The sequence below is a fragment of the Lingula anatina genome, chromosome 7 (genome assembly GCF_051362555.1).
Source record: "Lingula anatina isolate TDL-2025a chromosome 7, LinAna3.0, whole genome shotgun sequence".
NCBI classification, from domain to species: domain Eukaryota; kingdom Metazoa; phylum Brachiopoda; class Lingulata; order Lingulida; family Lingulidae; genus Lingula; species Lingula anatina.
In genome coordinates this window covers 12,077,668-12,105,572 of record NC_141773.1, presented here as the reverse complement: position 1 = coordinate 12,105,572, position 27,905 = coordinate 12,077,668, and the positions used below count along the sequence as shown (strand labels likewise).

The following is a 27,905-nucleotide window of genomic DNA, read 5'->3' as shown; positions in this document are numbered from 1 at the left end:
TTCGTTTACAAAATAGGATTCTAGAAAGATAAAGAGAAAATCTGCTTAATTCAAGTATGAATGACGATTGGACGATCGTATCACCCTCGTGAACAGGTCAAGATTTTGGGGGAATGATTTCGCCTTACGTAAGGATACCATAGTGCGTTGCGCACAAAATATTCGCGGGTGACTATACTTCATTATTAACTGCTTTTTCAGGTGCAACTCATTCCCGCAAGCAGTGTTCAGGGTAGCGGACGTACATTCGGACAGGCTTTAGGGATATAGGGAGAGACAGGAAGACGGTCAAAGAGAAAGTCACGGAGGAGATTCTGCCTAGCCGGAGGTGATTTGAGTGACCAGGTATGTTTGCTTAAAAGGTTATAACAGAAGCAGATCGATCATTTGTGTGGCTTGGGTTTATTTTTTTTCTTATATGTGTAAAGAGATTTAATGACACATTATTTGCAGTTAAGTAACGCCAGAGAAAAATAAATCTTAAATGTCAATAGCTTTGCGCAACCAAGTTATCATAGTTACAGTTTGTCCGCGTGAAGTCAGAAAGCGTAGCAAGTCTGGCAGCGATTGTGTCACTAATTTGTTTCAACATTCAAAGCAAAGCAGTCGGAATTTGTATTTGTATTGCCTTTATCCTTAGCTGCCTACCAATGTTTTGAGTATTGTTCAATACAAAAACAAATCGATAATTCTACATGCATCTTACAGCCTTAAACAAGTTGCCTAATTTAACAGTGAAACAGGCTGGTCTATTGTTGGGCGGAGTCGTTCGTTAAAATGCTTTACCTTCTCAAGTAAAGATGCCATGTTTAGCTGAGCTATGGATCGCCGGAAAAATACATGAATGCGCTTTTGATAGTCACGTGACTCTATCACGTGACACTTAAGCCCATCAACTGGCATAAATATATATTGTGGCTTTCTTCTTTACAGGTGACAAGCCAGTCATAACTCTCTTTCAGCAAGATGAAGTTCGAAAAATTAGAGAAGAAAATTTCGAAGTTGGAGAAGTATGATCAGGTAGCCAGTGAGGCTCGTAAGGAGTTTCCCGAGTCCAAGTACCCGGAGTTGGAGGGGGGAGAGAGGGCATATTCTAAGAAACTAAAGAAAAAGCTAGAAAAGGCCGATATGCTGAAGAAAATTGTAAGTTTTTTTATTTTCATTTCCTTACATACTTGCTTTTGTTAAGTTTGAATATTGCTCTCCAGTTTTATTTATTTATTTATTTATTTATTTATTTATTTATTTATTTATTTATTTATTCTGTTAGTGTTCAGCTTAACAACAATGGGCCGCTCAGGATTTACTATAAATAAAAAAAGAAGAAAATAAAAGAAAGTAGACATGTTCGAATTAAATGATTTAGAAATGTAAATAGTTATTTACTATCACCTTTAGTACGAGGAGAAGAAGCACCGAGAATGCGACCCGGAGACTGGCCTAACTTTCAAGCAAATGAAAAAGCAGTGGAAGTTGGAAAAAAAGAAGAACAAGCATCACAATCATCCATGGTAAATACCACCAGTGTTTGCAATTTAAGTGAGAAAAATCTTTGGCTTAAAGCTTTCGAAATGTAGTGAAAATTGAAAAAAAAAATAGATAAAGTGCTAGTAGCATCTGGTCTGCATGTCGCTTCCAAACAACTTGCTGAAATTTGCTGAAATTCCCCGATGATATATATATATATATGCAAAGACATAATAATAATAAGATTTTAGGGATCTCGGAGTACTATATGTTTGGTGCTAAAAATATCGGCTCTCCGAGGCGTACCAAATCGTTTTCTTAGTCTGACTTACTTCTGATAAAAGATTTTGTCGCAAGTACTCGTGTACTTCATTGCACGGCAGCCTAATGACCTAAATCTCCGTGACCTCAGTAAACGCTGTTACGAGACACTCTAGCTGTACGCTGTGGCCTTAACTGGGCCAAGAGAAGATTGGGTCAAGTTTACCTGAGTTACAATAGCTAGTTTCCCCGGCTTTTTTCTTGTTGCATAAAAGTGTCTGAAAGGTAAATGAAATTTGAGACTGTGAAACTTTAAAAGAATTGCTTTACACGTGAGTTGCGCTTGAAAACAGATATTTCTACATTCAAGCCTCCTGCCAGTTAGGCGCGACTTGCGTAAGTCGTAACCTTCCTGAACCAACAAATTTACACGTTTTCCGCTTAATTCTACGTTTTGAAAAGTTCGCACGAAGGAAGGATTGTGATTACCCCCTGCATGAATTAATAAAACTAGACATAAAGCAGTTTTTTAATTGATTAAATAACAATAGGGCTGCATGGTCCTGTTCACTGAGGCATCACCATTACAAAACTAAAATTAATAAAATGCTTTATACCGGTTCCATTGTGGATATAAATTCGAGAAATTTAGGTCAAATTTGTCTGGGTTACAATACTGGTCGCCCCTGCTTTTCTTTTCGCGTTGCATAAGTGTCTGAAGGTTCAATGAAATCTAAGACTGAAGTTTTTGATGGATTGCGTGAGTAGTGCGTGAAAAAAGATCTCCATCTTTCTACATTCATGTATTCCAGCCAGTGAGGTACGACCTTTCGTAAGTCGTACCCTTATAGAACCAACACTTTAACATGCTTTCCGCTTAATTCCACGTTTTTGAAAGATTCGCCACGAAAAGGACTGTGATCAGCCCCCGCAATGAATTTATTAAACTAGACATGAAGCATTAAATAGATAACATTGCCAGTTAAATAAGTTTGGCTTTTATATTTCTTTAACCATTTCCCCACTGAATACAGTATCTCCTTAAGTCATGCAGGTAATTGTGAGGACACTCCTCTCTCTCTCTCTCTCTCTCTCTCTCTCTCTCTCTCTCTCTCTCTCTCTAACACACACGCGCGTGCGCCCCCCCCCCCACACACACACACATACACACACACACCTGCAGCAAAATGTTCGTCGAAATACAGTGATTTGTGGACCTGTTTATTGATGCATCATCATTACAAAACTAAAACGTATAAAATGCCTTGTACCGGTTCCATTGTGGATATAAATCCTAAATTCTCTTACCAGAAAATACGTTGCCTTTTTAAACAAGTTGCACCGAATGCGACATGTATTCTTCATAAATGTTTTAGATATTAGGCATAGATAGCTTTCAGCTTTAGCCTTTTTTCTTAATGTGCTGATTTTGTATATTTTTCTAACCCTCCAGGTACGCCTGGGCTCAGATGGTGTTGGGCGGCATTTCTTGTGCCGTTGGAGGGATAGCAGTGGGCTTCATGACCGGCTACTCCAAGACCGGCGTCGGCATCTGGGGAGGCATTTGTGTAAGTGTTCAGTCTCACCGGTTGGGGCTAAACAGGCTTTGCTTAGGGGTCAACCCATTTTTATTATCATTTTCAGTGTGGAAACCGTACGGGGGTGGGGGTGGGGGTGGGTATTGCATTATTTACGCTTTCGAACAATAATAAAAATGTTTATCCAAAGTGCTGCCATATGTCATGATCAATTAGTTTTCTACCCTGTACTCTCTGAAGGGGTTGGCGGCGGTCGTGAAAAAATGGGTTATTTGAAGTCTTGAGAAAATGGCGATAATTATGGATGACCCTAAACCCAGACTTAGTGCGGACTTATTACGTTTTACTTTATTACTTTGTATAAGACAAACAATCCGATAAATTAAAGGGTAGAAGTGGTAAAATTGACCCCCCCCCCCATCCCTCCACCAAAATATTTTTCAATCACCTCTTCTAGATCCTAAAAGATAAAAGGCTACTATCAATAGTCACTTGTGTCATTGTCAGTGTATTAATTGTTTTAATTTAGTGTTATTCATAATTCAATACTATATAAGGTGACCGAAACGATATGTCTAATAAAATTGATTTTCTCTATTAGATGATTATAGCAGGGACCTTTGCTAGGAAGAGATACAAGACCACCAGATCGGTAAGTCTTACCGTTACTTTTATAAAATAGGAATGATTACGTCTTCTTATGTCGATTTTTATCTAAGGTTTTCTCGACTTTCGATAGATCCAAAAACACACCGCTATTAGTGTGAGAGATTATAGAATTATTAAGGGTTTTTCGACTATTGGAAAATTCAGAACTACAATGTCATTCCTGTTGGAGTGTATAGAAGAGACTCTTCTCTTTTCAGAAACGCATCTACCAAGGACTTGCCGGTTTGTCGTTTATCTGCGCCCTACTCCTTACTGGGTTTGGAGGTAAGGAAACTTGAGTAAATGCATTATTAGCCATTCGTATTCTTTATTTGTTTACTGGTAAAAACAGGCCCGTGTTATAATATTTCAATACAATAACAGACTTTGTTTAACCATTGTTCTGTTCATGTATGTAAACTTTGGCAATGTTTCAATCCCTTACGCGCTCTATGCTCGGGCTGATGTTATTATGTCACGTCTCGTAATATCTATTTTTCTGTTCGCCTTCATCGTTCACTGACTCAAGCATTTCTTATTACAGGTAAAGACACATACAGCGACTCTAGGAGAATTGCAGCTATTAATGCTGCCAACCGCAACGCCACTACCACTATCGCAGTGAGTATAATTAAAGAGAAATTAACCCCTTGGATTAAATGAAATAATTATTTGGAGAAAATGAAATGTCCACTTATTTTTACTTATGTTTTATTTTGTAATCATGCATTTCCTACAGGTCTATCGTCAGGCTGGATAGAACATTAAAAAATGGATTCGCACCGGCAAAAAGAAAATTGCACGTGTTTTCTGTTTGGCCATTCTCCCTTTCTTGCGAATTCAAACGTGCCTGAGACGGCGGAATAAAACAGCCCATTTCTATTTTCATTTGTTAAAACACTCTTTCCAACTTTGAGTGAATAGAGTGAATTCCCACGCAATCGACCTAGACACGGCTCCGATCGGCCTGCCGGAAAACAAACGGTATAATTTAAACTTTTTAATGCTATCCATTTATTTCTATAACCACAGACAAAAACACCTCACGGATGTACAAATCCGCAACCGGGCTGAATTGAATTGAACATATTCGGGAAAATGGATATGCAAAAATTACACTCAGTTCATGTTATATTTTATTTCACTACAGCCTCCCACCACCACGATAAAGAATGTGTTGTTGCATAACGTGAACGCCACGGCCGCTCCAATCCAGAACGCAAGTACCATCAACGGTCCAGCCGTCGACACATCTGACTGGCCTTTCCACTACCACTATCCGGACATGGCCGTAAGTATAGACTTATGCATGGAACTTTAACATTTTTTTAAGATTAGTATTACCTTTCCCAGGAAAAAGGAAATTCATATGTACTTCCCTTCATACAAAAACGTCAAATCTTGACAAGTATAGAAACCCCTTCCGTCATTCCACCCATATGTGTGTGTGTGTCAATGTTCAAGACAAATATGTTTTAAAATATTTAATTCAGTGTTGTTTTGTTTCAATTCCAGTACGTTCGTGTCCTAATTGACGTGCTGACCATGGCGGTTGGTGTCATCTACATCATGATTTTCGCCAAGTCCGCAAAGGAAACCGTCTTAGCTCCTATTGGACCGGTAAGTATCTTGACGTTTGCAACATAATAATTATAGCCTTTATTAGGGCGGCGCAAATTGGTAAAATGTTCACCTTTTCTGACGTGCTGGCAAATATGTAACAACTTGAGGGTAAAGACAATGCCGGATCCGAAATCGCATTCTCTCTCTCTCTCTCTCTCTCTCTCTCTCTCACACACACACACACACACACACACACATTTCTTCTATAAAAGCCTAGCCAAATAAACAAGAAAAATGCTGAAAATGATTTTTTTTACATTTGCATGAATTCACCAAATAAATTTGATCGATCTTTTCCAGTGGCCGACCCAGGGGAAGGAGACGCAGATGTCCGACCTTAGCCCAACTCATAAAGTCCACATGGAGCTGCCCCCGGCCTACACCGCGGCTGGAGAGAGCGAGTAACTGGCTCCAAGACCGGGGAGAGGGGGGAGACGAAAGAGACGCTGTTTTGGCCGAAAAAGAACATATTCGAACTAGGGTATTTGTCATTTCTCAATTTGAATGAAATAATGGAGCACAAAAAAAATCTCAGACAAAAGGGTCCTCCTCCCCCACCCTTACTTTGAAACTGCTGGCTACAGACCTACATATATCTGGACGAACTTGGATTTGAATTGGGCAACGCCTTTTCCACGGACGAATGAACGAAGATCGGGACCTTCATCCCAACCACTGATGATGCTGTGAACTGTGCGACGCTATTAGCATCTGTAGAGCTTTGGTGCTTCATATGAAGTACCCTTTCGAAATAACTGAGACACTGTTATCCAATATATATTGCTGATATGCTATATGAATGTTATTCTAGATGCCGACTATTACTAGTCTTTCACGCCCCGGCGTGGGGGAGTCCAAATACGATGTGTGTGCTATTGTCTTCCATGGAAACGGACTGCTTAAAAACGCTGCTGACCGGTAGCTCGTTCCCGTGAAATCGACATCAATACATGCAACCATCCACTGAACATTCGTTTGTTCTTTCGGTGCTCTGCGCTTTCGGTGCTCTAACGGTTTTCCGTTAGCCGTTACCTTAGGTGACATCAGATCCTGACGCCCAAAGAGTGGGTCATGGTTTTTTAACTCCCCCACGCCGCCCAGGCTGTGTTATCTATCTCCCTGAGTGTGCGTGTCTATTTTAACCTTATTATCATTATCATTATCACATTATATCTCTACCTTAAACAGAAGCGTTTGCGTTTGGTATGTTGCGTCATGCTCTAGCGGGTTATATACATATACATTATTTTATAAAATATTATATATATATTATAATAGTGCTTTTAATGGTATTATTTAGTTTACATGCATTCATTTATATTTAGATATTCCGTGTCTTTCAACCTTCATGCTTGCTTGTGCCATTAAGTGCAACTTTGTTTACCATCAAAACCACGAATCATATCTCTAACCTTGAGTATTGTATGGAAGCAAAATGGACATGTAGATTTGGAAAGAAAAATGTCGGGATAGTCCAAGTTCTGTTCGATAATGCAATCTGGATTACCTGAAAATCAACAGGACAAGAACGAATGGATTTCTTCGTGAATCAAAATTTATGAAGACGGACTACCTCTGGTTGCCGAGATTGTCTGCAAGCTCAAAGAAGTATTAACCGAACTCCGTATAAATTTTTGTACGTACAATTCTGCGTAATTACGTTTCACAGCACTCACATCTTTCTTGGAATCGGGACCCCAAGGACACCTGTGTGGTCCGAGATCCTGTAGTATAGAATAAAAAAAAAAAATTAAAAATCCAATTAATTGTGTTGTTTTGGTTATCGCTTATTCAGGGAAAAAAGAATAGAAGATTCTAAAGGCACTTGAATGCAAAATATGCTTACACTTAGCTAAACGAGAGAACGAAAGGGGGCAAAGACTTCGGGATTTTGTGATTTCAAGATTGAGAAAAGACTTCGCGTCAAGTCAAACGAGCATTTAACTGAGGAACGATCATTCATGAGTCCCAGTTTGAAACGAGATTTTAAAAAATTACCACCGATATAATTTACGGACAGCCAGTTTGCAAATCAAAATCATACGCACCTAGGCAGTTTTATGAGTTACCGTTACATTTTATGTGCCAATGAAAGACAAAGAGGACTAGCAAAGACATGCTGCAGGTCTTTTTTCCTTAATGTCATCACGATTATTACCAGAAAATTGTTAAAAACAGATATGTAATGAAATTTAAAAAAATTATTGAATTTTAAAAATGGCCATTTGGCCGCTCGAGTCTGAAGAAGGTCATGGATATGAAACCCTTACGCAAGATGGCCCGCTCGCTACAGGTTCAAGTAAATTCCAAAGAAATAAAAGAAAATGGCTCATGTATGAGATTATGCATGCGTGCATTCATTGAACCATTCACTGAAGTAGCATTTAACAAATAACTTGCACTGAAATGTGAGTGCCCTCTTTAAGTTCCAAATTTTCAGTGTGTTGGGATATGAAACCTTTACGCAAGAAGACCACTCATTAGGCTACTTGTTACTGACAGGTGTGGAAGGAATGGTAGTCCCAGGAATGGAAATCTAAGGTCCAACACGATTAGCACAGGTTAGGGTTAGTCGGAGTATTGGAGTAGAATATGGGGCGAATGCCACCTGTACAAAGTAATGCGGAACAGACTACGGTGTCTAGCGGACAACCATACATGTCACTCTGGGTCCCCTGTCACTCACACACACACACACACACACACACACACACACACACACACACGTGTGCACTCTTTTAACGTGTCCTGAAGACAAACTTCCAGGTTTGGCCTAAGCTGCCCGAGTCAGCTACCTTTATTCCCTCCTTAATCATGAACGCAAACAAACCGTACAAAACTGTTCATTGTGACCAACAGTGGGCACTCGCTGGACAACGATAAACTTTTCACTCGACATACGACTAAAGAAACAACCAACAACGTAAAATATATAACGCGCGCAAGTAAAAGAAACATTTACGCAAAAAGACCACTCACTACAGGTTACTGACCTGTATGACAGGAATGGTAGTCCCATGAAAGGAAGTCCGGGATCCCATTTTATTACCGCAGGTTAGGGTTAGTCGCAGTATTGGGGGAATATACGGGACGAATGCCACCTGTACGAAGTAATGGGGGGGGGGGGGCGACTACGGTGTATTGCGGACTGTCATTCTTGTCACACTGGGTCCCTGTCTCTCTCTCTCTCACACACACACACACACACACACACACACACACACACACGTGTACACAAACATTTTTAACGTGCCCTTAGCACAAACTTCTAGGTTTGGACAGCGGACGACCTCAGCTGCCTGGGTCAACTACCTTTATGCGCTTCTTATATCCTGAACTCAAACAACCCGTACAAAATTGGTCATTGTGACCCAGAGTGGACACTCACTGGACACGATACACATTTCACTCGACATACGTCAAAAGAAACACCCAATAACGTAAAATAAATAAAGCGCACAAGAAAATGAAAATATTTCAATTTAAGCCTTTTGCTGTTGTACGAAATGTACATAATACAAATGAACTTTTGACATACATTATAACGTTGACGCATACCTTTGCATCAATATACCGAAACTAAAATTGTCAGTTTGCACATAAAATACGGTATGATATTTTTTTAATTAATTTAGTTGAATCCAGCAGTCACATCTAACTTGTTATTGATGGTCTGGAAAAATTAATTAAACAGGAGGAAAGACGTATATCACCCGGGTCTTATATAGTTACATTTTGTCGTCCTGGACTCCGTAACTCGAAAGCATCGCGAATTGCGACCAAGCGCAAGTGTCTCTATTCCATAACTCCGGATTTACTTTCCCCATATAATAGACTGGAAATAAAAGGTAATATCGCTATTCGTGATGCTTTCGAGTTACAGAGCCCTGTATTGGCATCGTCGTGTTTGTAATTGTTCCATAATATTTCTTACCAGAAAGTTCGCCATGGAAACTTTAAAATCCACTTTGACATGTTTATTTCTTCATTTTCGCGTCTGCAGTATGTAACTTTAAAACGGTAAAACTGCAACTCGGAATTTAAAAAATCGCCACGATACATAAAGTAAATACCATAAATAGCTCCTGTTGGATCAGTAAGCTTCTTTATGTTTGCAACATTATAATTATAACCTTTATTAGGCCGGCGCAAATTCGTCAAATGTTCGCCTTTTCTGACGTGCTGGCAAATATGTAACAACTTGGGTTAAAGACAATGTCGGTTCCGAAATCACACGCTCTCTCTCTCTCTCTCTCTCTCTCTCTCTCTCTCTTTGATTCACACATTTCTGCTATAAAATGGAACTACATTTATTTTGACTCATTTCTTTCTTCATTTTCGCGTCTGCAGTAGTAAACTTTAAAACAGTAATACTGCCATTTATTTAAAAAAATCGCCACGATACATAAAGTAAATACCATAAATAAAAGTATTCCTAAGTAAATCAAGTTTTTTAAACATTTAAAACAATATAATTATAAGAGACCACAGTAAAATTCAACAACACCAAGTACGTAAATTATTGGTGCAGAATGCTCCTATAGGAGCAAATTGGTCAATATTGTCGCAATGGCAAAAATGTAAAGAAGCCCCCAGATGAGAAATACATTTTTATGGGGCATTCCCTGCCTCTTACACACTTATTTCCCTTCTGTGCCTTAAATTACTCATTCGGATATAATACAATCATAGCGTGACCCATGTCACTTGCTAGAAGCTGTAATTAGAGTCTTATTTAAGTTAGCACATATTTGTAACCCTTACATAAGTGTTCTGCTCGACCCCTGAGTACACGACACCGACCCTGCTGTAAGGGAACAAGTTCACTTACTTAACGAAACGAAGCAAGGTCAGGTATTTGAGACAAATGAACACCTGGCGACGGTGGCGCACCCTAGCGGTTACGTGCGACGTCTGTCTGCACTGAAAAAATTAAGGAGTCTCACTTACTCAATCGAGTTTTCCTGGGGTAGGAGGTTTTTCGCTGATCTGGTTTCAGGTAAAATGTCGCGTTTAATCTTATCATGCATAGTATTCTTATTCATTTCTTTATTTTGGTGTGGTATTAGCAGTGTTTACGTGACAGGCTACGTTTGCCATATTTTTTCTGTTAAGTAATATACGAGATTCATTTACAGTTGTACAGTGTAGATTTGTACACCGTTTACATCAGCGAGAGTGTAATTAGTCGGTTCGTTGTAAAATATGAAAATGGCCTTTGAGCTCACGGCATTTATTGCAAAATTAGTTACGTTCTAGTGCTGTTACTCAGATTTGCAAATTATTCACAGGGTGATAGGAAGTGCGCGGCAGCTCCTGAAGACAGCGTGTGTGTGTGTGTGGCACCCGCCTGCGAGGGTCTTTTTTTGCAGGACCACACTGGTACAGGACCATCTTCCCTTGACTTCGATAGACGGTGGGCAGTTTTTAAAATAAGGTATGTAAACTATTTATTTTAAAAATGAAGTTGTAGTAATCCACTTGATCCAGTATTATGTGCTCGGTATTAGGACGATGTTGATGCATGGTCGTAGGCGTAAGGGGAGGGGGAGGGGTGCTCACACCCCCCCATCTCACCCCCCTTTCCCACTTCTCTCAGCCACATTAGTCATAATGGCATCGTGTAGCTCGACCAAAGAAAGGGATTTAAATAATATGTGTAGTTGAAAAAATCATCAGAATATTACGTCGTGGGTCGTGACCCCAGTCAATCGATGTCCTACTCAAATTCATAATAACAATTTTTTTTCTATCCCTTTCTGTCCCCGTCGCTAATTGTTTTTTTTTCTGAATGCCCCCCCCCCCCCCCCCCCCCCGCTTCCTATGCGACTGGTCACCTGGGGGGAGACTACCCTCTGATATCAGGGGCTTCTAAAAGAGTATGCAGAGTTTAAGTATACTAATCTGATTAACTTGTAACTGACCGCTAGTGCACCCTGTGATCAGGGGGTAGGTGGGGACGAGGTTATGTCAGTCCAAGTGAAAGGGTCTGTTCAAACCTGTGCTACACGTGCGCGTACACCCCTAACCCCGGCCCTGTCCACATACTCCTAAGCTTTGTGTATGGTATTGTGCGAGTAGTTCAAGTACATTTCTTTCTTTGCATAGATCGAAGAATGTTTTTTTTTTAACAACGAATTGTATTGTGTTGTTGTTTTGTGTTGTTATAACTTATATATGCAACCCTTACATACTCTGTTGCATAAACAAATCTTTACGCATAGGTAAACTAGAAACTGCATCAATTGTACTTTAAAAAAAAAACGAAAATTCACGTGTCATTTAATGTGCGCCTAATACCTGTAAACCCTGCACTAAACGGATGCGGAACTGACGTTTGACCTGCGCGTCCTTGCTATTGTTCACCTTACACAAGCTCTGCTGAGGGCAAGCGTTCCTTACAAAACAATTCATTAATGCGCCTCCACTATAAGGTTATCTTAGTGCATTGCATATATAGCTATTTATTGGGTTTCCTATAAAAATGCCATCATTTTCAGCGGAAGTAAGCGATTTCTTCTGTCAGAAAAGTCTTACCACTGTTTTAACGTTTCTCCCTCCCCCCCCCACTCCTTACATACATCAGGATACATGCACGTGTAAACCTAAGCTCCGTAAATGGAAAGCATCGCGAATTGCGAATAGCGATATCACCCTTTATTTCGAGCCTATTGTATGGGGCGAGTAAATCCTGAGTTGTGGAATAGAGACGCTTGCGGTCGGTCGCAATTCGCGATTCTTTCGAGTTATGGGGCCCAGTTCGCCTCGGTTCTGTCACAGACGGCATTGCAGTAGATGAACACGCAGTTGACTCTTAGGTTGACAGACGACATTGTGATAGTTGAGAAGCCAGTCTAATTAATTAATTAAGCGCTAGACGAACCAACAGCCTACTCGTGAATCATCTTTTATCCTCAAAATTGGTCTTAAATGGCAGAACAAAAATTGGTCTATTTAGTTCTACATAAAATCTTGTGTCCCACTTGCATAAGCTATTAACTTTCTTGTGTAATAAAACAGGTGTATTTCATCATATGATATATTTACATAGTTTGTGAGACAGACCCGAACCGCAGGGGCGTTGTTATCAACGCTTTAAGTATTAATATAATGTTAAATCACAGTACGTTGATTTTACGTGAAAAATGTAGCTATCCGTATTCAATGGGGGCGCCCAATCATCAGTGTGTATTTTTACCGGTGTTTTTAACACTTGGTTTTATCAAAGCAAATTGCCGTAGAATCTCGGGTTGAAGACTCACTTTGTTTATAGACTCTGTTTGTGAACCGAAATGTTCGCTAAAGGAGATGTTTTTTCCGATCGAAATGCAATCAATCCGTTCTCCAGCCCGGCACATATCAATTTCGCCTTGTTGGCAAGATAAGAAACACATACATCATTACATCATTCACAAGTTTCTGTACTATTTCGCTCTCCGTTTCCACTCTAATGCATGTTAGCTTAGGCCTAAGCTTATAGAATTATACGCAAAAAAGGGAGGACAACAAACAAAGTTCAAGGATGCGTGCATGTGAATACTGCTCAATGCAAGCACGTGACCGCCCATGGCGAAATTCATTCGTTCCCAGTAGCATCGTTTGTGAACAGAGAGGGCGTTGGCAGGTTTTGTCGTCAGTACCAGTACAAGCGGCGGGATCATTCACGATCCAAGATCCGACTGTATCTATATTTTAAATGAAAGATTTATTAATACGTATTTAAATTGGACACCACATTAGACAATCTGTAATTTTTTTCAGTATTTTCAACTCTATAATGTACATTGTACAACCATAGCAAATTACTGGACTTAGGTTTATATTTTGGGTATTTTTTAGACTCCCAGACTAACACGATGGACGGCGACGACGCCATCGCCATTGTGGGTATAGGATGTCGGTTCCCGGGGGCCAACAACATAGACGAGTTCTGGCAGGTGTTGGTCAATGGGGAAAACCACTTGATAGAGATCCCCGAGGACAGGTGGAACAGCGCCGCGTTCTACGACCCTGGGCGTGACACCCCTGGGAAATCTTACGTGAAGCAAGCGGCATTTGTTCAGCAGTGAGTATCTTTTACAGTAACATGAAAATGTATTTTGTATACTCAAATCAAATAAACAAACAAATATGTAGATAAGTAAATTTATATATCCATATATTATGGATGAATAAATAAAAATTCCCATTAAAATTTCTTCAAATTTTGAAGGTAAAATAATCACTAAGCTAGAAAATTGTGGGGAATGTTTATGTATCTAGATTTGAAAAAAAAAACTCAAAATAATTTGAAAACAACTTCAAAAAATCCCGTCAAATAAATATCCTCGTAAGAACGAAACTGTTCAATTGTAAAACGATTTGTTAATTCCTGTATATATTCAAATTTTACAGTCACGACGCCTGGGACAACCGCTTCTTCATGATCAACGACGCCGAGGCGGAGCGTATGGACCCCCAGCAGGCGATGGTGCTGGAATGTGTCTATATGGCCCTAGAGAATGCAGGAATCACTCGGGAGGACATATTTGGTAGCACTACGGGCGTGTACCTTGGTGAGCATATTTGAATAAGCTGGTTGAAGAAAACCAGAGGCGTAACCAGACCTTTAAAAATTGTACGCATAGATTTTGAAAATTCCCAGGTACGATTATATTCCTTGAAAAATACACTAAATTAATGGAGAATAATATCATGGTTGGCTCAAAAAATTGTACGCACAGTGCATCCGTGCGTATGCCTGGTTACGCCCCTGAAAACTGAATAAAAAAATTATAAAAGGCTTTTTTAAATACAATTTAAATACATGTCAGGGTAGAATGATTCAAACCAATGAACCGATTACATCAATAACACCTTAAAAATTAAATAATTTGGATCTTTATTTAAAAAACGATTGTCACTTATAGTAAAATTAAAATATGCTTCTTAAATGGTTTAACTAATAATGAATCATCAAGAGGAACTCTTATTTTCTTTAACTGTCAGTATAAAGGGTCGTAAATTAAAGTTCCTTTTAACTAGCTTTATACAATTTTACATATGTAATTAAAATTAAGGTTTTTTAAGTCGCTAATAAAACAATGATTTATAAGGGATTAAATCCTCTGACCATAAACTTCTAACTCGACAAGTGAGGGATGGATGAAATATAAATTTCAATACTCCAGGCATCATGAACAGCGACTACAGCGCCCTCGTGAACGCGGACCTGGTAGAGATCAATCACCACGCCCCTACAGGCAGTTCCAACAGCATTGCCGCCAATCGTGTGTCCTTCACCTTCAACCTCCAGGGACCGTCGCTGTGTGTGGACACGGCCTGTTCCTCGGCTATGGTGGCACTGCATCTCGCCGCGCAAGCTCTGAGAACAGGTAAGCAGCATTATTTTTTTACAAGGTATTGCCACAGTATTTTAAGGGGAGCTTAGATTTTGCGGAATTGACGTCTTCCTCTGCTAGGTCATGCGGCATCAGGTCGCACAATTGTTTAGAAGATAAACGAAAAAGTCTTGAATGTATGAACTGTGTATATTAGCAATATTTCTCTACATTTTGACAGGTTTTCTTTTAGATTTTCAAATCTATCTGAGCTGATATCGAAAAATATTCTACAGAACGTTCTAGAGTCTTGCGTAATGGAAAAGAAAAATGGCCCGTTTGAATTTATTAAATAATCCAATAAATACTGGAAAGCTAACACCTGTAATTAGGTGATTTGCCATTATATTTTCATCACAAATAAATGCCTTTCCAATTTCTTCCCTCTTCTCTCGCAGGTGAGTGTACAATGGCAATAGCAGGGGGATGTAACCTCATCATGACGCCGGAAAACTTCGTTCCCCTGTGTCGTGCCAAAATGATGTCGGCCAAAGGACAATGCCAGGCTTTCTGCGCAGACGCGGATGGGTACGCTAGAGGAGAAGGCTGCGGCATGGTTATCATGAAGAGACTGAAAGATGTGAGTTTTACAATTTTCTGTCTTTCCTTTCTTTAAACAACAACAACAAAAAAAAATGAATGTAATTTGCGTTTTTGTGTGCCTATAGTACCACAGTGATTAGCATACTGTTATGTATTTGAATATGGTTTTTCAGGTATATAGTAATTAAGCATTCCTTCAATCATTTATTCATAACATGGCCTTTCGGTCCATGGTATTTAAACAAATATAGGCTACATGCACGCACATAATCCATAAATGGTCTGAATAACGTAAAGATGGTTCATCATTGTGTAAATCATAGTCCTATACAAGAATCACCTTTTCATATAAGACGCAGGTACATGTACATGTAGCAGTACTTATTTTAATATATTGTTAGCTTGCAGTGTGAAAAAACCCTGCACCCTGGTGTATTGTGAAAATTATTAAAATTAAATTCACTTGGTCACTTTGTTTGCATGACTTTGAAGTCAAGCTTTGAAGTACAGTCAAATTCAACATTTACTTTCACTCGACCCATTTATGGTTTACAGGCCCTCAGAATTATTAACATAAAGAAACACTTTTCTTTTCAATGTCTCGAAAATGTGCGATAAATGAATTTCAGGCTCTCCACGATCACGACCACATATGGGCTGTGGTAGGGACGGCACTGAACCAGGACGGTCACACTGCTGTGCCGATCTCAGCGCCATCTGCCAGCCAGCAGGAGACACTACTGAAACACATCTATGGCAAGTACCAAGTGGACCCTGCTGAGCTGCAGTATGCCGAGGCGCATGGTAAGTCTACACATATGCATGAATACATACGCATGAAATAAACCCACGTTGCATGCAGTCATCAGCTTTAAGCAACACACACACACTAACGCAAACACATGCGTGTGGCTTGCACACATAGGGGGCCTACATGTACACGCGCACGTGTGCATGCACTCACACACACACGCACACACACACACACACATAAGAAAGAGAGAGTAAGCGACGTAAACTAACACGATCCTTGCAGCCTACTGACTCAAAAAAGCTTGTTTACAAACATCTCGACGCTTTTCTTGTCGTTATATTCGTCAAGTGAGATATGCCATATCTTTTTGTTTTTTAACAACTTTATGAAACACAGGCAAATAGAAATGCAAAATAATCAGGAAAGGGCGAAACGCACATTTTGTGTTTTTATTAGAATTTGTTGGCATAAACTAATTCTATTCCAGGCACAGGGACACCAATAGGAGATCCCATCGAAGTCAACGCTCTGGGTAAGGTGCTGGGTAAATCACGCAAGGAGGACGACCTCCCGCTCTTCGTCGGGTCCGTCAAAACCAACATCGGCCATCTTGAATCCGCTGCCGGGTGCGCTGGGTTGATCAAAGTCCTCTTGATGATGAGGGCAGGGAAGATTGCACCGTCTCTTCATTACACTCCAGAGAGGGGCAACCCCAAGATCAATTTCGATGAGATTCGCATGAAAGTCCCAACTGAGGTCACAGACTGGCCCCCCTCTCCCAAAGGTTACCGCATGTGTTGTGTGAATTCTTTTGGTTTTGGAGGGACGAACGGCCATGCTATCGTGCGTGAGCATTTGAACGAGAAACCAGAGCATGGCGACGACCGGACCTACATTGTTGCCGTCTCGGGGACCAGCGAGGGTTCAACCCAAGGGACGCTCACGCACCTGGTTGAGCGGCTTCGCACAGGGCAGTATACTTTAAACGAAGTCGCTTACACTTCCACTTGCCGTAGAACACACTACAATTTCAGAGTAGCAAAAGCGGCCTCTTCTATGGAAGAAATGATAGAGAAGCTTGAGGCAGCATCCAATTACCCACCAAGCAGCCCCACGGTAGACGGGAATGATAAGAAGATAATCTTCGTGTTCTGCGGCATGGGGACTCACTGGGAAGGGATGTGTCTCGACCTGTATGCAAAGGAACCAATATTCCGCCAAAAGATGGACGAAATCGATCAATATCTGTTCGAATTATCGGGGTGGTCTGTTATGCAGAAATTCAGAGACCATGAAGGTTTTGACCAGCCAGACATTGCCCAGCCGATGATATTTGCATGCCAGGTAGCCCAGGCAGAACTGTGGATGCATTGGGGAATAAAGCCAGCTGCCATTGTGGGGCATTCAGTCGGTGAAGTTGCGGCAGCATGCGTGGCCGGTGCCCTTCCAATAAAAGAAGCAGTAACGGTCATATATCATCGCGGGCGCCTGCAGAAGATGGTCACGGGGGGCAAGATGTTAGTCGCTGGGAAAATCCCTGTTGAAGAAGTGGAAGAGCTGTGCAAGAAGTACCCAGGACAGGTCAACATTGCAGCATACAACAGCGCTACTTCGTGTACAGTTTCCGGAGACGATGACGCCATAGATGAATTACACAGGGAATTACAATCTAAGAGTGCTGAGAGAAGTGAGAAGCTTTTCCTTCGTGAGCTTAAGGTGTCTTCTGCATTTCACAGCCACCACATGGAGCCCATTGTAGCACCCCTAATAGAGTCCCTGGCGGAGATAAAAGGGAGTGATATCAAGATACCTATTGCCTCCACAGTCACTGGAGATATGGGCTCGGAAAGGGACTTTGTCACAGGAGACTACTGGTCCCGCAACGTTCGCCAAGCTGTGATGTTTCAACAAGCCATTGAGAAAGTGGTCAGCGAAACAGACACCAACGTCTTCATTGAGATCGGCCCCAGGCCAGCTCTCCGTGCTAACATAGCCGAGACAGCAGGGAGCGCCGCCCACGTGTCGTTTCCAACAACTAAACCGAAAAACGAGCACCCATGCATGCTGGAAACCCTGTGCCAACTCTACCAAACTGGAGTCGACCCTAGCTGGAGTTCTTATTATAAAGGCCTAGAAGTCCCACCTGCCGACGTCCCCAAATATCATTTCAACCGCTCCAAGACCTTGTTCATCCCTGAGAAGGCAAGGCTGAACCTTCAAGGTGGTGGAACGGGAGGTGGGACTCACCCCTTCCTAGGGTCTCTCCCAGGGACAGACACAGAGTTCAAGGTTGTCATCAGCAAAGAAACGACTCCCTTCTTGTATGACCATACCGTCGGCGGGACAATCGTCGTACCAGGGGTGTTCCACATTGAAGTGGGGTATGCTGCTTATATGACGATGACACAGTTTCGTTTTCCTACCGATCACATACGCCTCAGTGTGGAGTTCGTCTCCCCCATTGTTTTGACGTCTGATGACCCAGTTAACCTGAGGGTTGTTTTGGAAGTAGTCAAGCCCGAAGGTCAACCACAAGACGGACAGATCATCGAACAATACAAGTACAAGGTAACATCAAGAAACGGCCACGCGGTTCACGCGACCGGCACCATCACGGTAAACGAATACACAGAGGTACTCAAGAAGATAGACATGGACGGCGTAAGAGAGAGGTGCCTGGTTAAAACTACGTCACAAGACATCTACGGGATGCTGTCCGACTATGGGTTCGACTATGGTCCGTCGTTTAGAGGCCTGGGGTCCGGAGTGAGGAATACTGAAGAATACCTAGCCAAGATACGCATCCCGGATGTTTTGCTTGAGGACGTATACACCACTATCATGCACCCAGCACTGATTGATATCATGCAGCAGGCAGGGGGTATGCTCGCCGCCATGGAGAAAGATAGGGCACTGGCCGAAGCAGACACCAGTGACACAGGTAACCAGGAAGAGTACGGTCAAGTCTTGCCACGTGGTTTGGGCAGCATCATTGTCCGCCATCCCCCTAAGAGAGAGTGTTGGGCCTACGTCAGGAAACTGTACTTCACTAGGGAGGAGGTGAAATACAATGTGTGTATGGTTGATGACAATGGAGACGTTCTGGTTGAGATCCGCAATTCTGTTGCTAAAGCTGTCACACAGTATAAATCTGTAGAAGACGTCTTGACCTATACAGAAAAATGGAGGCATTTTTCTTTGGCTGAAGATAAAAAGATGAACAGTAGTGATGAGTCGCTCAATGATGTGGATGTTGAAGCTGATCCTGGAATGGAGAGACAAGACAGTCGTAGCAGCGATAGCAATGTTTCTCTGTCACCTGTCGCCAGACCAAAAGCCCTCGTCTTCTGTGACAAAGAAAATGCATGGCAAGCCATTAAAGATCATGTTGCCACTGATTCAATATTTTTTCAGCCGGATAGCTGCCCTGCTGCAGTACTTCTTCATGATGAGGAAACCATGGCAAAACTCCTGAAAGAGAGAGTCTCTGATGATGCACTTTCAACTGTAGAAGTAATCATACACATGTGGAGCTATCAAAACCATCAACTCAGTTTTTCTCCTGAGGTCATCGACTTTGCGATACAGTACGGCTCAGCAAGCTTGCGTCAGCTTGTGAAAGCGCTTGTGACGTCAGAGATGAACATCCCCATCTTGGTTCTCACGCAAGGGACTCAGATTATGAATGCTGTCAATGGAATTCCGTCTGAGCTAAAAAAATTCGAAAACAGTATACCAAATCCGATTGGTTCACAGGTAAGGGGCTTCACACGCTGCCTGTTAAAGGAGTTTACGTATAATCACATCAAAGTTATAGACCTTCTCCATGGTAATGAAACTGAGATCAGCAAATTCGGCAGCGTCTTGAATAAAATCCTCCAAGAAAATGTCTGCGAGATGATGATCTCTGACAAAAGTATCTACTGGAATGAATTTGTCCAACACAGTGATGACAAAAACGCAGTCCACCGACGAGAGAACATTGTCTACCCAGGGTGTGAAGTCAGACTTGTGTCTGCAAGCAACAATGCTTATCGAAACCTGCACTGTCGCTATGACACTAAACAACGCACAGAGAAAATCCCAGCATCAGGGATGGTGAAACTGACAGTTGATACCGCACTCATTCACCCCGAGCCATTCTTTCCTGTTACCATAGACGGCATGACAAACAAAGAAAAAGTCTGGTCCAAGGATGACATCGAAGGCCATGACGTCATTTCCCTTAGTATGACTGGCGAAGTCCAAGCTATAGGAAACCAGAAGAAATCCAAATTCCAAGTAAGCGAATCCGTAGTTACACTGTACCCAACATCTGTTCATTCCTCTGTGATTGTACCTGAATGGTGTCTTCTGAAGCTTCCTCCATACAAGGAACACTTGAAGCATTTTCTGCCTCAAATAATGATCAGTTGGTACATATTAAAGAAGATCCGACTGCACAAGAGACCAGTAACTGTGATAAGTAGGTCAACCCAATCTATGATGACTCACACTGTATGCATGATGGGCAGCGCAGAACACCGGCCCACTTTTATCCTGCATCCTTCCGACCTTACAGAGTCAAAGATTGCTGACCCAGAGCCTTTTATCGTTCTTCTCACAGCATTGGATATCAGAGAAACAGAGGCCTTGTCCCGAGCAATCCAAGGTTCTGCCACGATTGTAATTTTACAAGAGTGGGCCAAGCCCGGATACAAGCTGGATTTGAGTCATGCTGTCCCTGAAGCCATAGTACACTCAGTCAGTCTCAGGGAGTTTTTCACCCCCGTTAACCTAAAACAGCACCACGATAAGTTTGCAAAGTGGCTTGAAAAGACAACCAAATTATCGAAGCTTGGGTTCAAAGTAGAACCATTGGAATTATCAGCCAAGGAAGTGCGATCAACTTCCAAAACACCCAGTCACAATTTGACCTGTGATTCCAAGACAGTGTGTGTCTTCTCCATACGAAAGGATGGTGTCCAAGTACCCCTTCCTGTCCAAACAGGGAAAGGCGAACTTTTCCGACCAGATTGCAGTTACATGGTGATAGGTGGTCTCACTGGTCTAGGGTGGGAAATAGTTCGCTTTATGGCCGAGAGAGGTGCTGGATACATCCTGCCAGTATCAAGACGACAGCCATCAGAGGAAATGGTCTATGAGATAAGCGAACTAGAAGACACATATAAGTCCAAAGTTGTGTGTCTGCAAGCAGATGTCAGTGATATGACGTCACTACGTAACGCCTTCAACGATATGGCTACAAAACTTCCAGGAGTTCATCTGAAGGGAGTCTTCCATGGAGGCGCAGTATTGGACGATGGGCTGTTGGTGAAAATGACCCAGGAGCAGTTTCAGAGAGTCACCAACCCAAAGATTGTAGGTACATTAAACCTACATGTACTCACGAAGGACATGGACTTGGATTACTTTGTTATGCACTCGTCTACAGCGTCATCCTTGGGTAATGCTGGGCAGACAAATTATGCAGCAGGGAACTCATTCATGGACACGTTTGCTCACTACCGCCGGCAACTCAACCTGGCAGGCCAAACCATCAACTGGACAGCTCTAAGCATTGGCATGCTTAAGGATAACGAGGCCCTCAGGAAGAAATTGGCCAACCAAGGCTGGCCAGCCCTGGATGTACCTGACATCCTACGTTGCTTTGAACACTGTCTGTGTACCAATCACACCCAAATTACCTTTGGCGAATTTAACTGGAAACGGATAACCCAGGATCTCATGAAAGGGGACTTCAGTCACATACGCAGCCGCTTCAAGACTCTGATTGCTTTGAATTATGTGGAAAGAAGCGGTGGTGAAGGAGGGCGTGGACAGTTACTCCAAATCAACATAGACGAATTACTGAAGATGGCCCCAGAGAAGAGACAGCCAATTATATTCAAGTACCTTAAACTTCTACTAAGTGAAATCTTCAGCATGGAGCCATCATTCGTGAAGGATGATTCCGTACTGATGGAGCTTGGTATGGACTCCATGTTGGCTATGACCCTTATCAGCAAGCTCAACGAAGATCTCAAAGTCAAGGTCCCTGTTGTGATCATTATAGGCCAGGACACCACCCCACTTACTCTCACCAACTACCTCAACGAGCATCTTGGTGCTGGTGAGGCCGAAGACAGCGGAGAGGTTGAGCTAACCGAAAAGTCCTTTGATGACCAGATACCATCCATCTGCCCTACTGAGTACACTTACTGGATGAAGTACCTAGAGGACCCTTCAGATTATTCCGTGTTGAATGTCGTGGGTTTTAGGAACACAATGCGTATCTGGGACTTGTATTTCATGAGAGAGGTTCTTGATGATATGCACAAGCGCCTCCCGGCTCTAAGAACCACGTACCGGTCCAATGATCGTGCCAGGTATGGGGTGGAGGCCGTGACCCATGATGCAAAGACATTCAAGCCACCATACTTCATGTATGAAGTCAACAACGTTTATGAATGCGAAGCTCGTCTGGCAGAGTGTATAAAGACCCCATGGAACTTTGAGAAAGAATCTGGTCTGAGGGTTGTCATATTGAAGAAACGAATTGATGTCAAGTACTTTGCTTTCATTTTCCACCACATGGTATTTGATATGACAGCCATCAATGCCGTTCTCAACGAATTTCCAACTGTCACCGTGGCAAAAATGGAGGCGAAGAAATCACCGCGGCCCTCTTTGACCTCATCGGGTCATCAGGTGGCGCTGGCGATGGATAGTTTTTTGGCAAGACAATCAAAAACCTTGTCGGCGTTTTGGAAAGGTTTGTGTCCTGAGGACGTACCGTTGAGAGTTAGGTTACCAAGCAGCCTTCCACCAACGGACCACATTTCTAAACATGGGTCATATATCCTTCGGCACTTCAGTGAAAGCACGTGGGAGAAAATAACGACATTTGTAAAGGACAACAATCTCACTCTCTTCAAACTTTTCATGAGCGCATACCAACTCCTGCTGCATCAATACTGCAAGTCTCATTACATCACTGTAGGCGGCGTGGTTGACCTGCGTAGCCACCTGAAAGACGTGAAGAATCCAATGACGTCATTTGCCAATCACATTCCGTACGTAGCCTCATTCAAAGAAGAAGACTGCAGTATTTTGGAATTCCTCCGGAATAATGCAGAAATTATCAATCAGTGCATCGAGCACAGTGTTTACCCTGCACACCGCATTCATGAAGATATTAGAGGATCGCCCACATTCCCTTACCCTCACTTACTCGTGATGAAAGATGCTGGGGATTTCTCCCCTGTATTCGAATCAGCTAGCAGATTTGGCACACACATCTATCGGGTGCAGCAAGTTGGGTGCTGGTGGGAAACCCGCATGGCTCTCTGGAAAAACGTCCCCTCAGAACCTTACCACATTGAACTCTCGTACAGTTACGATATTTTGACGAGATCTGAAGCAAACGCTGTAGCAGGCGACTACGTAAGTTTGTTGGAAGCCATCGTCGACTGCCCAGAGATGTCCTTGAGTGAAATATCTCGCCCAAAACTTTTTGAAACCATCACTGATGCCATTGAGCCATATGAGCAAAATCAAGCTGGTCCCGATGGAGTGTTGTACAAATTAAAGACACAAAAACCGATACCGGTCCAGAACACTGCTGTTGGAAGTCCTGTTGGGTCGTCATTTGATAAAAAAGGTGCTCGGGCCTTGCCTCCTCCATACAGCGTGCATGATCAACACTCTCAGAAGACGAAGAGCAGAATGGCCGAGAAGATACGAAAGAAAGAAGCCAAGAAATTAATGAAAAGCCAGAAAGAAGGGAAGATGGCTGATAAATCTGGAAAGAAGCAAAACGACCAAAATCATGGAAAGGATGCAGTGAAGACCAAGGGCATGGGCAAGGTAGAATTACAATTCTTTCATTATACAGAATTGTGTCCTTACACATAATTTTGCTTGTATGCTTTTTTTCAAAGGAAGTTTGGTGTACATGCACAATACTTAAAGGGATAACAACTGTTCATTTTGGCAAAAAAAAAAAAAAAGAATTTTCCTGGGGTAAAGAAAAATTTTCTCCTAATTACCTGTGGTTAATGAATCCATTCCCACATTCAAAAATAGTCCCTTATTTTTTTCTAAAAAGTTTGGTTTGTTCTAATAGTCTCTTAAAAGATTGTTACAGAGTGTAGCCATCTATGTAGGTCACGTGATATGATGGCAAACACAAATTCCAGAATAATTATGTTAACCGCCGTTTTGGTGGTAAAATAGAATTTATTATATTTCTATGAGTTGTTTGCAATGTATTTATTGTGAAATATGGAAATCTTACGAACAGTTATCCCTTAAACGATCTGAGTGCCGGTGTGTCAGAAGTGGCAGTCTTCACAATGGAAGCCCGGGATCCAATATGATTTGTACAGGTTCGGGTTAGTCTGAATATTAGGGTTAGGATATGGGACAAATGTCATCTGTACAAAGTGATGGGGGGGGGGGCGGTCCTGGCGGACTGCCATTCCTGTCACACTTATTCAATAAAGCTGTCATAGCGCAGTAGATTAATACGAGACTGTTAAAACAAGAGTCAATTTTCGCTGCAGTTCTTACCAAATTTCTGAAATCTGTTTCCTGTCCGTCGCAATTTAACTGTCTGTTAAAGCGATTACCTGTGCGCTATTTCTCAAAAACCTTTTCTCTCCGTTTTCTAGATATCGACATTGAATAAGGACGAGTACAGCGCTGGCATGAAGAAACTGAAGGAATATTACAGTCAGATGAAGTTTGACATTGCCACAACACAGGAGATTCGTGCCATTTTGTCCTCTATGCCGTATTCCCCGAACGTGCTGAAACTGCAAGGAGGTCAGTTGTTTTTTTTTACGAGAACCGTTTATCTAACAGCATATATTTAGCAAACCTGACAGCCTAATCATTCGTAGCTGATGACAGAAGTTTGATTTCCTGTCCAAATTACATCTATCTCTGCTTTGAGCAGACCGTCATGCCTTCATGCAATATGAAATCTGAGAGCGAGTTTTATGAACGGTACAATGTTTGCAAACGAATTGGTAAAAGAAACAAACAAATAAACAAGTTGATAAATAAATAAATTAGTAAAAGTCTACTTCGTAATAAATGCGCAGTTGATCTAACACTATGATACACACGTGTAAATTTGACCACAGGGAGTCAAACATTCTCATGCATCAACCGAGTCTTATTAATTTTTTTTATTTTTATCTATTTATTTATTTATTGTGAAATTAACCCTAGGTTACTCCTTAATCAGTGATAACCTCCTTCTTTTGTGTGTATTCTGAAGAGTTTTTTTCTTGTTTTAAGGGGGCCATCTTTCTAAACAAGTGGATGGTAAGCTGAGCCCGGTTCACATGCGACTTCTTCTGCCGGGAAAAGCCAAGGAGCTACCAAAAGGCATCCGGCTAGTCTGGGGCCCGCGGGAGAACCTGTACAGGAGCAGTCTGAAGTTGAACAAGATCATTTCCGCCGACTTTGCCACTGATGGAGGTAATTAATTTTCTGTAATGAAAATTATTTATAATTTCCAGTAAAAAATTACTAAATTGTTAAGAAGAAAATTGCGAACTGTACATTATTGTATTGTATTGTATTGTATTGTACTAAATATTGTATTGTATTTATTTTTCCTCCATGTATTATTATTATGTGAAATATCTCTATTCCCGACACTATATGAGAAATTCGTATTCTTTATTCACCAGAAAACTCAGGCATGGTAATAGACGTGGGGCGAAAGAAGTACTATTTCGTTCACTCGGACGCATACTCGGTGGAACGTTGGGTATATGGCATACAGGAACTTCTGGATCCCGACGATGATGCTGAGTGGGATTAATGGACAAAGCGATGACACAAGAGAAAGGAATTTGTAAGGGGAACGCTGAATTCTTGTAACGCAAGCAATGAAACGTGTAACGCTGGCAAGGAAACTTGAAAAATGTAAAACATTGAGAAGGTTGCGAGAGCTTCAGATTCGTGAGCCTCGGTGCTTTGACGTCCCCGTGTCAATGACTGCTGTGCGTTTTCCAAACTGAATTTCTATCAGTTATCAGAAGTTTAAAAAGCTATCGTTAAGATATAAGAGTACATGTGAGGAGATGTGCTTGTAGAAGACTAAAAAAGATTCATTAAAATGACTTAAACTCCAAGCAAATAAAGAAGTACTTCAAAATTTCCCTAAGAAATAAATCTGTAAGAAAAATCAGCTTCTTCTTTAGAAGCCTTGGTGATAACCTGTTGAACCGCTGTCTTATGAATTTTAGACTTAACTAGTGGAGCGAAAAGGCGCAGTAGTTTGATCAGTGGGGTAGAGAGTAAAGTTTTACTTACATACCGAAAGTTGACGCTGAAGCATCAAATGCTATAATATTATGCAACTCGGTGCAGTGCTTATTACTGTATACGCAGTACACATGTAGTGCATCTGATGCGATTGTTCTGCCAATATTTTCACTTTTTTCCCATATTGAATATGGTTATAGTGCAAGAGGTTCTCCGTATATAATAGTAAAATTCTGATTAATACCGTATAATTTGGTGGTAAGGTTTTGGTGTTATATTGGAAGGGCAATACAATGTTATACCAATATTCAAGAGTATATAAGTCTGCAGTTACTGTAGTACCATATAGTTTTGTATTATATATTTGGGTAAAAATATTGCAATGCAACGTTGCACCATTGTTGTCAACAGAGTTTATTTTCTTGGTAACTTTGTGTTTCAGTTCATATATATATTTATATTTAGTTGCGGCTGTAGGCCTACGTGGCAGATGGAAAGCATGTAAAATATACCGTTATCATATTCAGGTACAAGTATATCTTAATCCCAGTATTGATGTGCCGTATATTTATATGCAAAGTATTATGTATATTATGCAAAGCAGTGTCTTATCTTAACTGCGGGATTAAGTTATTAATCTCAGATAAAGTAGTGAAGCAAACAGTGTTGGAAGAGCAGATAAATAAGTTTTTCTGTTGTCTTTATAGTTTGCTTTAAGGGCATTGTAAGCCTTTATTGTTATCCAGATACCCAAAATTAGTTGTTTCCTGCATCTAATTATTCAATAATGCGTCTATTTTTGTGCTGATTTAAAGCAATAAAAATCCATTGAAAATTTAAAATATCGGGGTTTTCATTTCACGTTGCAATGTGAAAGCGAAGGCAACTCAGAACTTTAATCGTAAATTGAACACCTTTCTCTTTTGAGGTGAGATGGCAATCGGTATGGGGCATAATTTTATCCCTGAAGAATAGAAACCATGATGTTGCGTTTTTTTATCATAACCAGATGTTCTTTAAAAAGATTACAGGTTAAACAAGAAGTATTAAGTTCTTCAAAGAAAACGTTGACTAAAATGTCCCAAAAATTCTGACACATTATTATTTTTTCTTGAAAATTGTCATCCCATCCTGTAGACTTACACCCATACCTTAGGTGGCATTGCACCACGCCCGCAAGGGCAGAGCAATAGACTTGCTAAAAATTACGTAAAAATAAATACCATGGAAACCCCTGTTCAAGCTTATCGCACAACACACAGGGTAAGAGTAACATAGGCCTTGCAGAGTTATAAGACTTGTAACAAGTAAAGAACTTTGTCAGAAGTCGATGACCCCTGCATCGTATAATTATATACTATTTACAAGAGCATTACATTTGTTAATATATCGGTGGACATTGCAGACTTATTAGAATCTACGGAG

At 41.3% G+C, this 27,905-nt stretch overlaps 2 protein-coding genes across 2 annotated transcripts; both read left to right on the top strand.

Annotated features, from left to right (window-relative positions):
- The first annotated feature begins 57 nt into the window (after positions 1–57).
- Positions 58–7,299, top strand: LOC106163097 (uncharacterized). The gene is made up of 10 exons (XM_087016858.1): positions 58–345; positions 934–1,143; positions 1,399–1,511; positions 3,182–3,296; positions 3,868–3,918; positions 4,133–4,199; positions 4,459–4,535; positions 5,065–5,205; positions 5,430–5,534; positions 5,838–7,299. Exons 2-10 carry the CDS (start codon positions 967–969, stop codon positions 5,940–5,942), a joined length of 951 nt encoding a protein of 316 aa, XP_086872984.1. The 5' UTR covers positions 58–345; positions 934–966; the 3' UTR covers positions 5,943–7,299.
- A 5,834-nt stretch (positions 7,300–13,133) lies between these two features.
- On the top strand, positions 13,134–26,376 carry LOC106163180 (uncharacterized). The gene is made up of 10 exons (XM_013540699.2): positions 13,134–13,218; positions 13,377–13,602; positions 13,932–14,092; positions 14,708–14,911; positions 15,316–15,497; positions 16,090–16,264; positions 16,702–24,062; positions 24,869–25,022; positions 25,503–25,685; positions 25,901–26,376. Exons 2-10 carry the CDS (start codon positions 13,394–13,396, stop codon positions 26,032–26,034), a joined length of 8,763 nt encoding a protein of 2,920 aa, XP_013396153.2. The 5' UTR covers positions 13,134–13,218; positions 13,377–13,393; the 3' UTR covers positions 26,035–26,376.
- Positions 26,377–27,905: the final 1,529 nt, after the last annotated feature.